General features: G+C 41.2%; 1 protein-coding gene and 1 non-coding gene across 6 annotated transcripts in view; one reads left to right on the top strand and one right to left on the bottom strand.

The window, feature by feature from the left end:
• LOC123519021 (protein phosphatase PP2A 55 kDa regulatory subunit) overlaps window positions 1-18,049 on the bottom strand; it is a 53,386-nt gene that overhangs the window by 11,467 nt on the left and 23,870 nt on the right. For 3 of the 5 annotated variants that reach the window (XM_045280146.1, XM_045280147.1, XM_045280148.1), the window contains exons 2-4: window positions 8,021-8,086; window positions 1,927-2,024; window positions 74-239 (exon numbers count right to left, since the gene is read on the bottom strand). In XM_045280146.1, the coding sequence (XP_045136081.1) occupies window positions 74-239; window positions 1,927-2,024; window positions 8,021-8,086 (330 nt within the window). Of the gene's footprint in view, window positions 1-73; window positions 240-1,926; window positions 2,025-8,020; window positions 8,087-8,282; window positions 8,494-17,790; window positions 17,963-18,049 lie in introns of those variants that run through there. The other 2 variants (XM_045280145.1, XM_045280149.1) reach the window with 2 other exon arrangements.
• Window positions 14,858-14,929, top strand: Trnag-ccc. Its single transcript has one exon. It is a non-coding gene; the product is annotated as a tRNA-Gly (tRNA).

Here is an 18,049-nt window from a genome sequence, read left to right as displayed (position 1 = left end):
ATAATATATACTAGCATTTAAGGAGTTATTAATAAGTTTGTATGGCTAAGAAGTAAAGGGAAGTGCCACTCACCATTAGTAGAGAGTAAGAAGTGTGCAGGGTTTTTCCTCTTGAGCCATCTTATTTTATTGATTTTTTCTTCAATTTCTAAAGACTTAAGGTAGTCAAACTCCGGCTCATGGCTCTGGAAGGTGCTGTACACATTGTACTCCCCCCGGCGAGGGTGGCAGTTTTTCGACTGTGGAGATCAAGATATCACCATTAATTCTCACTAGAAAAAAGTAAAATAAAACAAATAAATAAATGATACATAAAGGGAGATAAGAAGGCCTGAATAAGTAAGAGATGAAGAGGCTATGATCACCAGCAAGCCATAGAGACTCTAACTTAGACTTATAACAAAGTTGTCAGCAAATTTCTATTAAGCTTGTAGGAATGCCTAGTGTCATATTACAGTACTTGACATTTCTGCCTGGCTGCTTATATGCACCAGTGCAACACATACACATGTATCACCTCTCCAGTGCTACAATACAGTGCTAGGAGGCCACAAAGATAGTCTGTCTACACCTCAAACTAACATTCACTATACATGGTGACGAGATGCAAGCAAGCAGTGTGCGGGTGTCCATCCTGAGGCACACCACAGCAAACCTTCACCACTTGACAAATGTCCACTCTATCCTGTCAGTAGTTTGGACATGCACTTCCCAGCACCATACAAATAATATATGCCTCTTTTATTGTTATCTTTTAAATTTCTTGCTTCTATCCTTTCTTTTTATCTACTCATTTTTTTCTAATCAATCAATTAATCTATCCTTGCAAGAAACAATGATTAATAACAGCAGCTCTTTGAAGAGAGGTTTCCATGCCATAACCAACAGGAAAATTTCAGAATAGTAGCACTAACTGATGTCATGTCACACAAAAAAGGATTAATTGTTACTCCAAGCCAAACTATCAGATTTATTTAGGGTTTAGCTACAGCAGGAGAGTCTGGTATTGTATATCCCTATAACTGCACATCACTAAATATACCATTTGACTTGTTCTAAGAAATGTCATGCACTGTGGTATACCTTCAACATGCCAGCAAGATTTAAGATAACAAGTCATCTGTAAAAAGGACCATGGCTACAATTCTAGTCAATAGGTTGATAATAGGGACTACACAGCGGCTCTATGTGCATAAATACCATCTGCATTTCCTGACCTCCATTGTCATGTATTAATCTTTGTGAGTGTGCTGAGCAGCATCCCTCACTCAGCCTCACTTTGGCACCACGTGGTGAGGCATAACTAGTGTGTCCATCCCACTAATTCCCTCATATTTCATGAATGTGGGAATGCCAGATATGAAGCCTTTGTTTCAGATGCTGTTAGCTCCTCCAAAAAGAAGAGTTGCACTGAAATAAATTTTCCACACTTCCCCAGACAACTCTCACTTTAAAACCTGCCTAACATCTCCACATTGCTAAACACACAACTGAAAGCTGTTGGATACACGAGGCAGGATGCATTAAACTTTATAGAAATGCTACCAACCCTCTTCATACTGTCAATATTTACCTACATGACACTAAACTCACATTATCTTAGTTATTTTGAATCACACGCACACGCACACACACACACGTTTGACAAAGTGCCACACGCAAGATTACTGTGGAAGTTAGAGGAGAAGGGTGGCTTAAAAGGAAGCACATTGAGATGGATAGAAAATTATGTGAGGGGGAGAGAAATAAGGACGGTAGTTAAAGATATGAAGTCCAAGTGGAGAGCAGTAGAAAGCGGAGTGCCACACACACACCAAGCCTGGAAACAAAATACACAATTACACTTGATCTAGGTGTTAAACTACAACCCATTGAGATGGTGACACCCTGGTACTGTTCACAAAGAAGGGTCAATCTGGCACTCACTGAGGGGTCCCGCTGGAAGATGACCACCCGGCCGCCCTTGTCCCCCGTGGCCAGCAGGTCCCCATCGTGGTTGAACTCCACACATGAGATGATGTCAGCTGCAAGGGTCACAACAGGTTACTCAAGCTCACTTCAATACAAAGGCAACTGCAACATTAAACCCTTCAGTACTGGGACACATTTATACTTTGAGATTTGTGTACCATAGACCATTTTTGTGACATTAGGAAGGATCTATGGAGGTCATAAAACTAATGGCCAGAGTCTTCACTATTTTAATCCCCCACAGGAGTTTCTAAAGTTGTATAAAATCACCAAATAGTAAGCAGAATGAATATGGACATGCATCATGGTACTCAAGGGGTTAATTAATTGCAACACCAGTAAAAAAAAAAAAGGCTCACCAACACTAAAATCCCCACCACTCCACAACCCTGAGTGCTTAGTAGTTTATATCATACTGTGCCATCTCCCTATATATGTCTGTCTGGCTAATTAATTTCAACAAATAGAATGGAGGGAAAAATCCATAAATATCCCATAATTTCAAGTCTTTTTAACTTGATGCCTCCCAATCAGTGTCTGCCACAAGGAAAGAGCTGAGGTACCAAGGTGGACCTAAGGAACACAATATTACAAATTCCAGTGACTGACACCCCTCATTCTGCAGTATTCTCCACCATCACCACCATTACAATGTCTGCCTGAAGTAGTAGGTGCCAGTAAGTGACCATATGCATACTATCAGCAGGTTACTGAGGTGTTTAAGAATGTGAAAAACACATTCCTTACTTTGGCAGCTTTCAGATCATTACTTGATGTGCTGCAATGTCAGAATTAATCAACATTTCATTCAGCTCACAGTTTTCAAGTGTTCTGTACTTCATGAAGCACTTCTTGTCTTTCATCTGACACACAATATTGATCCAAGACAAGACAAGACAAGACACGACGAGACGAGACAAGCACCAAATAACAAACATTTCTGTTTGTGCTTCATACTCATCATGTGCATCAAGTAGTATTTTCTCACTGTTCTCAAGATAGTAAACATTCAATAACTTAAAGGAGTTTGAGCAAGTATACTTATTGTATAGAGAGAATGAAAGTCCTCCCTTAATATCATCTAATTATTCTCATATACTGAAATCAATTGAATGAGTGAAGTTCAATTCTAAAAAAGATTAAATGTTTAAATATCCTTAGTGACGTTAGCATTACCATCAAAGTTTATTTGACTGACATGATAGTCCATCATAAATGTGAACAATTTACTTGGCTTTTACAGACACGGAATTTCCACAAAACTACAGAAATGGGACAATAGAGTTGTGTGCAAATCAATGTAGATGAACACTGCTTGGAAGCATGTCACTCTTTGGAGCAACTAATAACACTAAGAAAAATGAGACCAATTACACACCTAAACTTTAGTCCCCTTAAAACAAGAATAATCTTGTATCATACAAAGATATAAGAGAAACATCTCTCACGAAATCTGAGGAAAACAACCACTGAGCTGCAAACTAAATGCTGTGATCACAGAATCACCCGGCCTCCTAGTTCTCCTAAGGAAAGAGTTGCTGCTGTTAATAAACCACAGCCTTTAGGGACAGTCAGGGAAAGGATGCAGGTGGTGTGAGCTCCTTGGAATCTGTGTTTTCTTTGGTGGGTCAAAGTTCATTACAGCTTTCCTCACAATACAGTCACACCAGGAGATTGATGGTCTTGAGGCAACCACACACATGGTGAAATACTACACCTTATGTTCTCAAATCTTTCAAATCTACACACACACATCAAACAATAACACCAGACCACTTATATGGCACCCACTCACAAAAGAACAACTACAAGGCACTTTTTAATATCCTTTTAGTACATACTCAAACAATAAAAAAAAGAGCCAATTTCATTTAAAAGTATGAATAGTAAACTAACAGAGGAAAGTCCATGAATATATATGGTAGTGGATAGTGGACCTGTCAATACTTTAAGAGAAGAGCTATGACGACACACAACCAGCCATATTTAAAGACGCCTCGCTCCCTCAAACGACAACCTTTCAAGTCTCCATAAACTAACTGGGTTCTCAAGACAGTTTCTATTTATAATCAACTAAAAATCTTGCAAATCCATTACCAGAAGCATAGAAATACCCTTGAAAACACGAATATCTTAAACCAGAGCCTTTGGAAATAGTCATCGTGAGAGAGCAGTGTTTCTGAATATGGGTCATTGTTAAAGCGTAAGATATCCTAGTCAAAACACATCTAACACTCAAAAGACCAATGATTGAGTAAAATTTATAAACGGAACACCAAGCATTCCCTATCTGAGTCAGCAAGTGACAGAAAGATATGTTGGAGATGAAGAAAAATCAACATAATGGAGTGAGTGACCATTATGCACCATTACATAGCCTGGATCCTGGGCACACACCTTCCTGAGCCCTGCTGCTCCACCTACCTTTATTCAGAAACAAGAGCCACTACAGTAATGAAACAATCCTGGTGCTCAACACAATTTTATTACCATCAAGGTCAACATACTCATAAACAAAACTGAGAGACCTGCATCACAGCTGTCGTCATCTATGCACCAGGCCAAGACAAAACTGAATCCAATACCAGAGCCATCATTATCTATGCACCAGACCAAGACAAAACTGAGATCTAAACCAGTCATCGTCATCTTTCACCAAACCAAGACAAAATTGAGACTTAAACCACAGCCATCATCATCAAGGCATCAGGCCAAGACAAAACAACTTCTCGGGATATTTTGCAAGGAAGGAAAGCCTGGTGAAGTTCTATGAAGCAATGGAAATCAAATTTTTATCATTACACACGAGAAATATAAATTAATCCAAGCTAATGAAGTTGTTTATGAGATTCTATACTTGTCGAGTGCTGTTTCAATGGGTACACATTCCAGTCCACTCACAGTTTCTTACAATCATCCAGTAATCTACATCTAAAGTTGACTGGCGTACCCATTTTCCTCGTACCTTTTTCCTACTCTTCGTTGTATTTTTCTGGTTTGGGAGCTAAGGATTGCTAACCAAGTGAGTAAACCAGGTGTGTGTGTGTGTGTGTGTGTGTGTGTGTGTGTGTGTGTGTGTGTGTGTGTGTGTGTGTGTGTGTGTGTGTGATTCACCTCAGTTGCTTGCTGGTCACCCAGCCAGTCTTCCCCATTACGGAGCAAGCTCAGCTCATAGACCGATCTTCAGGTAGGACTGAGACCACATAACACACTCTACACACCGGGAAAGCGAAGCCACAACCCCTCGAGTTACATCCTGTACCTATTTACTGCTAAGTGAACAGGGGCCACACATTAAGAGACTTGCCCATTTGCCTCGCTGCTTACCGGGATTCGAACCTGGCCCTCTCGATTGTGAGTCGAGAGTGCTAACCACTACACTACGCGGTGTGTAAAGTGTGTGTGTGTATGTTTCACTGTTTGATCTGCTGCAGTCTCTGACGAGACAGCCAGACGTTACCCTACGGAACGAGCTCAGAGCTTATTATTTCCGATCTTCGGATAGGCCTGAGACCAGGCACACACCACACACCGGGACAACAAGGTCACAACTCCTCGATTTACATCCTGTACCTACTCACTGCTAGGTGAACAGGGGCTACATGTGAAAGGAGACACACCCAAATATCTCCACCCGGCCAGGGAATCGAACCCCGGTCCTCTGGCTTGTGAAGCCAGCGCTCTAACCACTGAGCTATCGTGTGTGTGTGTGTGTGTGTGTGTTTGTATATTTACCTAGTTGTAGTTTTACAGGGCCTGGGCTTTACGCTCGTGTGGCCCTGTCTCCATATCTACACTTACTCAATTTTTCTTTAAAACTATGCACACTCGTTGCTGACACCACTTCCTCACTCAAACTGTGTGTATGTGTGTGTGTGTTTCTGGGTAATACTAGGAATACTGCTTTCTCTTCATGAGTTCTGATCTATTTACTCTGGCCTAAACTTCAACCTAATTCATCCTTCCACCAATGAATAGTGAAAGCTTGGGCAAGGAAAATGTAACTACTGACCATTTCTTCAATATCCCTAAATATTCATCATCCTAGCATAAACTTCTATCTTCAAGCCTTTCTAGAACATAAATAGAAACAAATAGTGTAGGCAAGCTTGTAAAGAAAGGAATACCCATATCAAAGTGTGCAGCTCATCTCCAGGTTAACGCAACTTGCTTTCCCCCCAGTTGTTGGCATCTGACCCTGACCCTTGCCAGGCCTAGAGAAGAAGGCTGGTTGGGAAAGTGGTCATGGTTACAAAATAGCTAGATACAACACTCCCAACAATCATTATTTCCTATCAACCTTCTATCTGCATGTGTGATGCCGAGTCAGAGAAACTATGATGCAGGGGGTGGGGGTGTGGAAGGCTGCTCATAAAGAGGTAATAAGGTAAATGAAATAAGGAAAGGTGGCAAAAATCAAGGCTAAAATCTCATTGGCATTGGTATTAACCTTCTGAATGATTGCTAACCGGAGGAATGAGGTAAATGCTACTTCACCAAACAAATAAGGAACTGTAAATGGAGGTATAATAATAACAAAATAGTGATACTAACGATGATGTGACTTTTATCACCATCTCACAAATCTGAGTGTGACATCCTGGAAAACTCTTTAAACACTATAATAACCCTGGCTGTGAATGTGAGAGGAAATAACTCTCAAATAATACCAAGGCCAAGAGTAAACAAGGGTGATGACACGACCTACTCCCTCCCTTACTAAGTCCATTAACCCCCTTCAGTACCACGATGCATTTTCATATTTATTCTGCTTATTATTTGATGATTCTACACGGCTTCAGAAACTTATATGGGGATTACAATAGTAAAGACTCTTGCCATTAATCTTCTGACCTCCACAGACCCTTCCTAGTGTAAATTAATTTCTTTAATCATACCCAAAACTCAAGGTAAAAATGCATCCCAGTACTGAAAGGATTTAGCTAAATTCCATGAACTCAATACTGCATCCTGAGCTAAGATGTCGCCAAAACACCTGTGTGTGCATTGGGGCCTTGAGTCACAAGAAGCACAGCATAAGATGCTTTGCTCTCTCACCACGACTATTTTTCAAGTGCCACAGAGATGATTAGTGGGGTTTTCAAGAGTGTTTTTCCAGTCAATAATGTAGAAATTTTGTCACTATGCACCTAAAACTATAAAAACACCTTAAAAAACTGGTGTAAATTTAAATAAAGCCTTTTGAAATAGTGGAGGTAAGGCATAGAAGTGCTTGAATATACAAGCTTAAAATCCCTAAACCAATGATCACTTAGCCTCCTTCACCTGCTTTGCATCCCACACACCACAGGGTCTAAGCCAACATAAACCCCTTCAGTATTAGAACACCTTTTTATCTTGAGATTTGTGTACAATTGGACCATTTTATCGGCATTAGGAAGGGTCTATGGAGGTCAGAAGATTAATGGCCACAGTCTTCACCATTTTAATCTCCCACATGAGTCTCTGAAGCTATATAAAATCACCAAATAGTAAAGCAGAATGAATATGGAAACGCATCATGGTACTCGAAGGGTTAAGGCAAGCTAAGAGAGTGAGAATCTGGAAAAGACCAATGGAACACTTAATATTCTTAATGAACACCAACCATGACCTGATTTCTAGTACAGACCAACTCAGCCCAACCCTACCAAGCCAACAGAGTGACCACAGGACCCAAGCCACACAAATTTGAGACAAGGAGTTTAGCCAGCGGGAAAACCGTAGTAAAACATGAACACTACCAATACTGAGTACCAACCATGACCTGATTCCCTACCCAGCCCAACCCTGGCAAGCCATTAGCGTCACCACACGTCCCAAGCCACCATGAACCCACACGGGGTGTCACAGTGGCGGGAAAGCCGGGAAAACGATAAGAAAACATTAAAATGAACTACCACTAACTAGAAACCATGACCTGATTTCAAACCGATATTCAAACCCAGGCATACTGAGGGCGGCAGGGTGACGGGGAGCCCCTTACCCAACACAAGGCAACCTAGAGGACTTACTAGCTCCAAATAACAAATAAAACATGAATACTCACCTTCACTAACGTCATCGTCGAGCGTGCCTTTGACTTGAGAGAAGCACCATTGGATGTCTCCATTGCCTGCAAAATCAGACATTATGGAGTTACTGGTCGGTGAATCCTCGCAGCCACACTCCTATGACACTGGACCGGCGGGATTTATGTATTTTTGGACAAGCAGGCCGGCGGGATAGAGAGCCTCCGAGTGTCATGAGAGGAAGGATCGGGCCAGCCACCACCGACCGTCCTCTTGGCGCCTATTCCCCGCTGTACTTACCGGCCATCCCAACAGTCTCGTCCCTGATAATCACTGTTTGGATAGTTAAGGTGGTACGATGTCATGTATTTAGCGTTCAACATCTAGAAACGGCGCGGATGGCATGGGATATAACGATACAGTCCACAATAACACCAGTATGGCGGCACCGTCCTGCTGTGGCTGTGACGTCACCATCAACACAGAGGCAGGCCGGGAAAACAGATTCCAAGCTTGAAGCGCGCGAACTGCTGGCGGGCGGGCGGGCGGGCGGTGGCGGGAGAGTGAGAGGAGGCAGTGTGGGAGAGTGGGGAGAGTAGAAGGGAAGAAAATGGATGTTCTATAACAGGTTACAAGGGGGACAAGACAGAAAATTATGTAGTTTTAAAGGAGACTAGTAATGGGAGGAATTGAGGCGGCGGCGGGAGAGTGAGAAGTGGGAGAGTGGGGCGAGTAGAGGAGAAAGGGAAGAAAATGGATGTGTTCTATAGCAGGTTACAAGGGGGACAGGACAGAAAATGATGATTTTTTAACCTCTTCAGTACTGAAACGCATTTCTACCATGATTTTTGGATGTGATAAGACTATTTTATTTGCATTAGGAAGGATCTATTTAGGTCAAATCATTTATGGCCAAAGTCTTTACTATTTTAATCCCAACACAAGTTTCTGAAGCTGCAAAAAATCACCAAATAGTAACCAGAATGAATATGAAAACGCAGCATGGTACTGAAGGGAGTTAAATAAGACTTAGTAACAGGAAGAATGCTAGGAATGTGACAAATACTTTCGTTTTGTTCAAGGATATTTTGGTTTCGTAGAAGGAACCCGAGGAAAAAGGAAAATGGAGAAGTCAGAACAGGATACAAGGAGCCAGACACAGAACGATGTTGCTTTATAGCATATACTCAGTGATAACAGGAATGGTGAAACGACGAAGGATTTTTGTAGAAGTAGGAGAAAGAGAAAGGATTTAGTTTTCGGAGGAGGAGGCGGAGGAGGAGGAGGAGGAAGAGGAAGAAGGGAAGAAAATGGATGTGTGCCATAGCAGGTTACAAGGGGGACAGGAGAGAAAATAATGTTGCTTCATAGAACACTTAGAAATATTAATAACGTTAATAATGTGACTTAGATTATTTGTAGAAGTAATAGGGAAAAGAAAGATTTGATTTCGCGAGATTTCAATGGCAAAACGTAAAGGTAATCGGCTGCAAAGAATATACAGCTAATAAGACTCCTGTTTATAGCATAGATGAACAGAACACCTAATATATATAACATCCTTCCAATATACTGTAAACTAAAAAAAAAAAAAAAAATGAAAAAAGAGTATCACAGTTCTTTAATACATTCTCTGAAATCTCCATGCACTGCTTTTCCCACTCCGTTTTTCATTTTTTTTAATGCAGGATGGAAACCAGCCAAAGGCAACAAAATATTGAAAAAAGGCTTACTTGAAATGCTGGTTCCCTTAAAGAATAATGAAGAATTAGCCAAAATTAAGAAACAAATATCTTGAAACCTCCCTCTTAAAAGAAATCAAGTCGTAAGAAGATGGAAATACAGAAGCAGGCAGGGAGTTCAAGAGTTTACCAGCATACAGACAAAACACACACTCACTACTACATGAGTTTATACGGCAGCAAATTATTTCAATCCACTTTTAACCCTTTCAATAATGGGGCACATCTTTACCTTGAGATTTGTGTACGATTAGACCATCTTATTGACATGAAGCGTCTATGAAGGTCAGAAGATAAATGGCTACAGTCTTTACTATTTTAATCCCAATATATGTTTCTGAAGCTGCATAAAATCGCTAAAAAGTAACCAGAATGAATATGGAAACGCGTCATGGTATAGAATGGGTTAAATCCCGTCTTGAACGAACAGCGAGCATGGACATTTAAAGTCAGCAGCAAGAGATAAGAAAAAGAAGAAAAAAATAATCATGACACAATAAACAGAGGCACCTGACATAATTTTCTCATACCTCCTGACCAAGCGAGCTTATTATCAACCAATGTTATCAGTCAAGCGGGAATGAGATACTCGGCGACTGATAAGAACGATAAGTGAGAGATAGACGAACTTCTCGAGATGATAATTTGGCGGGAAAAGGAACTCTCGGACCCTTGCTAAACAAATCAATAGAGCCGTCTGCTGACCTGCTTGGCGAGTCACCCCTTCAAGGCAGACCAGACTCACGAGAGAGAGAGAGAGAGAGAGAGAGAGAGAGAGAGAGAGAGAGAGAGAGAGAGACGGGAGGAGGGACCCGTTCACTATTATAGTGTTTGTTTCTTGCACTTGTTTCTTTTCCTACCTTGTACCTATTAAATGTTTACGTTCTTATAGTGAGGAGGAGGAGGAGGAGGAGGAGGAGGAGTAGCAATGACGACTGACGTAAAAAGTAAAAGAAAAAAGATAAATAAATAAATAAATAAAAATAAAAAAGTAATGTAACAAATAATTTCAACACAAGAAAAGATAGAAAAAATGCATCTGTTGGTATATCGGACGAGAGAGAGAGAGAGAGAGAGAGAGAGAGAGAGAGAGAGAGAGCTTTGACCCATTTTGCTCACTTGTTCACTCATCCCTCTCTCACTCGCTTTTATCTCACTTTCAATCTCTACTCTTCTTTTTCTTTTTCTCTTTATTCTCCTTCTTTCTTTTTCTTCTACTTCTTTATTATTATTATTGTTATTATTATTGTTATTATCATTATTATTATTATTATCATTATTATCATTCATGCATTTATTTTCTTTCTTTTTTGCTCCTACTCCTTTCTCTCTCTCTTAACTGCAGGTCATTCCCCTTCCCATGCCTTACCGCAGAGAGAGAGAGAGAGAGAGAGAGAGAGAGAGAGAGAGAGAGAGAGAGAGAGAGAGTGTTGGGCAACAAGGCAACGAGATAAGTAATAGATGAAGTGAGTGAGAGAGAGTGAGTGAGAGCGAGCCTGTGAGAGGGTTAGTACGATGCTTGAATACATGTATAAAATGTAGTTCATTCACTCTCTCTCTCTCTCTCTCTCTCTCTCTCTCTCTCTCTCTCTCTCTCTCTTTACAATGGTTTACGATGTGTGTCTGACTTGTTTACTTAATCAAGAGTCTAAGTCTATCAGCTCTCTCTCTCTCTCTCTCTCTCTCTCTCTCTCTCTCTCTCTCTCTCTCGTCGCCAGATTATCCGATAAAGATTTCTGGGTAAGTCCTCCACACATACAACTCACAAATCCATGGCTGGGCTGGTGGGGACATGGTGCTGTATGAGTGTACCTATCAATCCCTTCAGTGGTACGGCTGCAGCTTGACTATTGTAGTAGAGTGAGGCTTGGTAAGGGACGCAATGATTGGCTACACATGGAAGGCATTTACTTGTAGTACACCTTGTTCATGTTCAGAGGATAGTGCCTTAGCCTCGTATTCAGAAACACTTTGGTCTCTCGCTACGACTATTTTCCAAGGCCACAAATATGATTAACCGGGTTTTCAATAGTGTTTCTTCAGTTGCTAATGCAGAAATCTTGTCATTCTACCTCTGGAGCGGTGAAAACGCATTAAAAACTCGTGTCAATTGAAATAAAGCCTTTTTAAACAGTGAAGGTGAAGCACAGAAGTGTTTGAGAATACGAGCTTTAGTTTTGCAAGACCTAGGTAGGTTAGCTACGCGAGTTGTTGGTATTGGCTAGTATTAGGATTGACCTGCAGTGTTTGTATATAGGCCATGATGAAGAGCGGTGGTGGTGGTGGTGGTGGTGGTGGCGATGGTGGTGGTATTTGTAGTGGTGATGGTGAAGTGTTTTCTTTTTATCTTTTTCTTCTTCGTCTTCTACTACTACTACTACTACTACTACTACTACTACTACTACTACTACTGGTGGTGGTGATGGGCGTGGTGCAGGTAAAATCTTTCCTTATATTTTCTACTATTACTGCTGCTTCTACCACCACCACTACTACTACTACTACTACTACTACTGCTGCTACTACTACTGCTGCTACTACTACTACTACTGCTACTACTACTACTACTACTACTACTACTACTACTACTACTACTACTACTACTGCTACTACTGCTGCTGCTACTGCTGCTGCTGCTGCTGCTGCTGCTACTACTACTACTACTACTACTACTACTACTTCTACTACTACTACTACTATTACTACTACTAGTACTACTGGTTATGGTGGTGGTTGTGGTGGTGGTAATGTTACTGTCTTTGTAAAGAGTAGCGTGGTCTCAATAGTGAATAAATATGTACCAAAAATTAACATGAACAGAGTATCTAAATAACAGCAACAATGGAGACAAAAAAAAAAAAAAAACAATGCTAATAACAGTTTGATTAACGACCATATTCAGAAACACCTTGTTCTCTCACAACGACAATTTTTCAAGTCCCTATAGACAACTAACCGGGTTTTCAGGACAGTTTCTCCTTATGCTTAACTAAAAATCTTGCTAATCCATCACCAGAACCATAAAAATACCCTTAAAGATATGAGTATCTTCAACTAGAGCCTTTGGAAGTGATCGTCGTGAGAGAACAAAGAATTTATGAATACGGGCCTAAGTTCTACCACAATCAGAAATTCGTGCATTCTGAGACATATGAACGAGGCGTGTTTTGTTTTACAAGTTAGGGAGTGCGTGGCGGGTTGCTGGTTGTATTGGAGCACGATACCTTGAAGCATAAGTGATTAGTGTAACGATGTGCATTCTTTTCCAGCGTCATATGCCTTGTGGTCAGCTCGGGTCAGGTTAGGTGTAGATCGGGAAGTTTACCCTATGCATCAGCGCTTCCCTGATGCTGTTTCTTATCTTTTTTAATATACTCTGTCCACATTTCATACACTATTTCCTTCTTCTCTTGTATCCTTTAATTGTCAAAAAAGTAATTGTTCTATAATGTTTTCTTCTTCTATATATGGTGCGTCACATGGCAGGCAGGCAGGCAGGCCAACCACGAAGGAATCATTCACACATGTATACCCTTCAGTGAGCCACGTTCGATAACTTTTGAGTGAGTGCACGGTATGAGAAGCTTTAATTCTCTTTAGTGCTTCCTCGAAAAAAAAAAATATTATCTCGCTTATATTTTGTTTTATATCCCACTGATTTAGTTATTCAGCTCCGGAAATGGAGGTGTTCACATTCCTCTCCCGTGTGACATAACAATTCTTCATAACACTTCTTAGTATGGTGGGACAATGGGGTTTTACTCATATATCAAGTCTTTCCTCTTCTTATCAATTCATTTACTTCTGGCTGCATCATTGTTATTTACTTCTATTACAAGAAATTATAATTAATCCCTTCAATACTGGAACACATTTTTACCTTGAGTTCTGTGTATGATTAGATAATTTCATTGACATTACCAATGGTCTATGGAAGTCAGAAGGTTAATGGCTACAGTCTACACTATTTCAACCCACACATAAGTTTCTGAAGCTGTATGAAACCACCAAATAGTAAGCAAAATGAATATGGAAACGCGTCATGGTACTGAAGGGGTTAAGGTTACAAGAGAGCGTTCATTGTGGAAGCGGCTGTGGTCTTGGTAAAATCTGGCCTTTTGTTAAAATAGTGACAGTTGTGAAAGTGGTGATGCATGAGTGAGTTATTCGTTTCGTCATTGTTGTAATGGTTCTTGTAGAGTAACGATGGAATGTCAGTTTTCTTTATCTATATTCATTTACTGTTGTCGTTATCAGGGGTTACATTAGAAAAAAAAATCGTCTCTTACCCGGTATATTTGTTTTATTTTCGCGTTTACCGTTTTCCACTCAATTAAAAGAGTAACGGAGTGAGTGCTAGAAATCCCAGTCACGTTAATTACAACGGCTCTTGGATACACTTCTATTCTGGAGACCGTGACTACACATTCTGGTTCTATATTACTCCTACGTCGAGGAAAATTACACGCGTTTTAAGACAGGCGTCGGCATGAGGAAAGAATACCTGTATATAGCATTTCTTAACCTTTCTTCATTACCAGCCTGTACCACGTAAGTTCCAGGAAAGCTTAAACTACAGATACTACAAAGAATATTGATTAATACCCTTCAGTACAAGGACGCATTTTCACATGAATTCTGCTCACTATTTGGTGATTTTATACAGCCTCAGAAACTTATGTGGGAATTAAGATAGTGAAGATTCTGGCTTTCAATCTTCTGACCTCCACAGACCCCTCGTAATGTAAATAAAACTGTCTAATTATATCCAAAACTCATAGTAAAAATATGTCCCAGTACTGAAGAGGTTAGGAACTCCAGGCTCGAGTTAGAGATAATGCTTGTAGGACATTCTAAGCGTCTAGGCGTCTTGCAGGTAATATAATATAGTACGCTATTTAGTACTTCATTCATACAAGGTTCATTACTGTAGTCAACCATGGGGTCCGGTTCACTTATCTGTCTATTATGGAGACGGGACACGAGCTCGATATGTAGGTTGGTGAGTGAGTGCCTGTTATGCAAGCCAAGAAGCGTTACCCTGAATGAAGCCACGTACGAGGCGGGAAGACGTGCTCAGCAACACACACACACACACACACACACACACACACACACACACACACACACACACACCGCGTAGTGTAGTGGTTAGCACGCGCGACTCCCAATCGAGAGGCCCGGGTTCGAGTCCCGGCGCGGCGAGGCAAATGGGAAAGCCTCTTAATGTGTAGCCCCTGTTCACCTAGCAGTGAATAGGTACGGGATGTAACTCGAGGGGTTGTGGCCTCGCTTTCCCGGTGTGTGGAGTGTGTTGTGGTCTCAGTCCTACCCGAAGATCGGTCTATGAGCTCTGAGCTCGCTCCGTAATGGGGAAGACTGGCTGAGTGACCAGCAGGCGACCGAGGAGGAGGTGAATTACACACACATGCACGGTATTATCTCTCTCTCTCTCTCTCTCTCTCTCTCTCTCTCTCTCTCTCTCTCTCAAGTCGACAAACCTCTTTACGCATCGTCTATCTTACCTGGAGCCGGACACTCTTACATCATAACCTGTGTTGCCTTCTCTCCCTCTCCCTCTCTTTTCCACTCCTCAACCTCCACGTGAGCCGATCATCTTAGCGTATAATGTCTTTACTCTGTCTTAAATCACACTTAACGCTTTAGCTTCTTATTTCTGGACAGTATAGCTATAAAGAGGCGTTGTCGAGAAAGCTGCATGGTCACAGTGTTGTATGTTCCTCACTACTTGGTCTTCTGCATAAACACACGCGATCTATCTAAATAAAGTGACTTGGTGGCTATACAAATTCACATCAACAAGGCCCGTATTCTGAAACGCTTTCCAAAGGTTTCAGTTGAAGACACTCGCGTTTTTTAAGAGTATTTTCATAGTTCTGGTGATAGAATGGCAAGATTTCTAGTTTATTAAAAGGAGAAACTGTCTAGGTAACCCGGTTAGTTGTCTGTGTGGCAGTGGAAAATTGTCGTAGTGAGAGGGGAAAGCGTTTCTGAACACGGGCGCAAATTCCTCAGTGTACCAATGCAAAAGTTTAATTCTTGCCTCTAGATATTGACAGAGGATTTTTATGGAGTTCACTGTTACCTTTATATGTTTGGCTTTGCTTTTGTATTCCAATATGTCCAGATGATTGTTGTTATACTCTTTCATTGAGATTTATTGTCTTTATTCAATGCATTCTGACTAGTACATATGGATTAGCTTAGAGTTAGAGCTTTATTTCAATACTGGGACACATTTCTTACCTTAAGATTTGTGTACGATCAGACCATTTTATTGATATTAGGAAGGGTCTATGGAGGTCAGAAGATTAATGGCCACAGTCTTCACTATTTCAAACCCTTACACAAGTTTCTGAAGCTGTATAAAATCACGAAATAGTAACCAGAATGAATAAGAAAATGCGTCAATGTACTCAAGGGGTTAACTTTACATTTATCCGGCCGGGAAGATAAAAGAAAAAGAAAGGGGTTTTGTTAAAGGATAAAATTTCACCTAAAAAAGCAAAAAGACAAAGTACCAGCTGTGTCTCCGCGCCTCAGTGTTCAGTTGACCTCTCTTCCCCTGCTGCTTCGCATTTCACCAACACTGAATGAAAAGTATAGAAAAAAGAAGAAGAGTAGCAAGAAATACTATGGAGTGTGTCAACCTTGCATTTATCAGACCGGAAGCAAAAGAAAAAGTGAGTTAAACCCTTCAGTACCATGACGCTTTTTCGTATTCACTCTGCTTACTATTTGATGATGTTATACAGCTTCAGAAACTTATGTGGGGGAGGGGCGATTAAAACATTGAAGACTCTGGCCATTAATCTTCTGACATCCATAGACCGTTCATAACGTCAATAAAATCGTCTATTCTACCCAAATACTCATGGTGAAACAAAAAGCATCCCAGTACTGAAGGAGTTAAGAAAAATATAAGATTACTTGTGTTAAGTACATCAGCTGTACACTCGCTTCTCTTCACCTTCCATTCAACAACACAGACTTAAATTGAGGAAAGAGAGAGAGAGAGAGAGAGAGAGAGAGAGAGAGAGAGAGAGAGAGAGAGAGAGAGAGAGAGAGAGAGAGAGAGAGAGAGAGAGAGAGAGAGAGAGAGAGAGAGAGAGAGAGAGAGATAGATAGATAGATAGATAGATAGATAGATAGATAGATAGATAGATAGAGAGAGAGAGAGAGAGAGAGAGAGAGAGAGAGAGAGAGAGAGAGAGAGAGAGAGAGATGACAAGCAGTATATTTAATTCCTTACGTACCATGACGCGTTTCCATATTCATTGTGCTTACTATTTGGTGACTTTATACAGCTTCAATATTTACTTGTGGGATTAAAATAGAGAAAACTTTGGTGGCCATTAATCTTCTGACCTCCGTGGACTCCTCATGTCAAAAATAAAATGGTCTAATTATACACAAATCACAAGGTAGAAATGAGTCCCAGTAATGAAGGGTTGACTCGAGCCTAGTGTAATATTCTGTGCAATATAAACCCACGAACATATTGTACATGCATCTAATCTATTCTGGGCCACAATGTTTAGTAAATGGAGTCAAGAGAACCCATGAAGCGACACACACACACACACACACACACACACACACACACACACACACACACACACACACCGCGTATTGTAGCGGTTAGCACGCTCGACTCACACTCGAGAGGGTCAGGGTTCAAGTCCCGGAGGCGGTGAGGCAAATGGGCAAGCCTCTTAATGTGTGGCCCCTGTTCACCTAGCAGTAAATAGGTACGGGATGTAACTCGAGGGGTTGTGGCCTCGCTTTCCCGGTGTGTGGAGTGTGTTGTGGTCTCAGTCCTAACCGAAGATCGGTCTATAAGGTCTGAGCTCGTTCCGTAATGGGGAAGACTGGCTGGGTGACCAGCAGGAAACCGAGGTGAATCACACACACACACACACACACACACACACACACCATCACTATCATCATCCTGCCTCAGCGTGCTAACTTACTTCTACCCCATTACATCAAAGCCACACAGTTAAGCTCACAACATTAGCGTCTTTCTATACAGTACATACCACACTCCTCGAGGACTTCACACCGCTCAGATATGTTCACTTTCACATTGTTCTCCTTCTCCTGCTTCTTTTCCTCCTTTCCGTTCTCCTCCACCACCACCACCACTGCCTTCTTCGTCAGTTTCAAGAGAAGAGTCTGTACCACTCTCTGTATCATCGCTTTTTTGCTACAGGATGCCGTACTTCTCAGCTCTCTTCCCGTAAACCCTCCGCAAGTCCCCCCACCCCCACCTTTTCCCCCCCGCTGCTAACATCGCAA

The sequence above is a fragment of the Portunus trituberculatus genome, chromosome 44 (assembly GCF_017591435.1).
Source record: "Portunus trituberculatus isolate SZX2019 chromosome 44, ASM1759143v1, whole genome shotgun sequence".
NCBI lineage: Eukaryota > Metazoa > Arthropoda > Malacostraca > Decapoda > Portunidae > Portunus > Portunus trituberculatus.
Note: the sequence above shows the minus strand (reverse complement) of the source record. Positions and strands in the feature narration are given on the sequence as shown.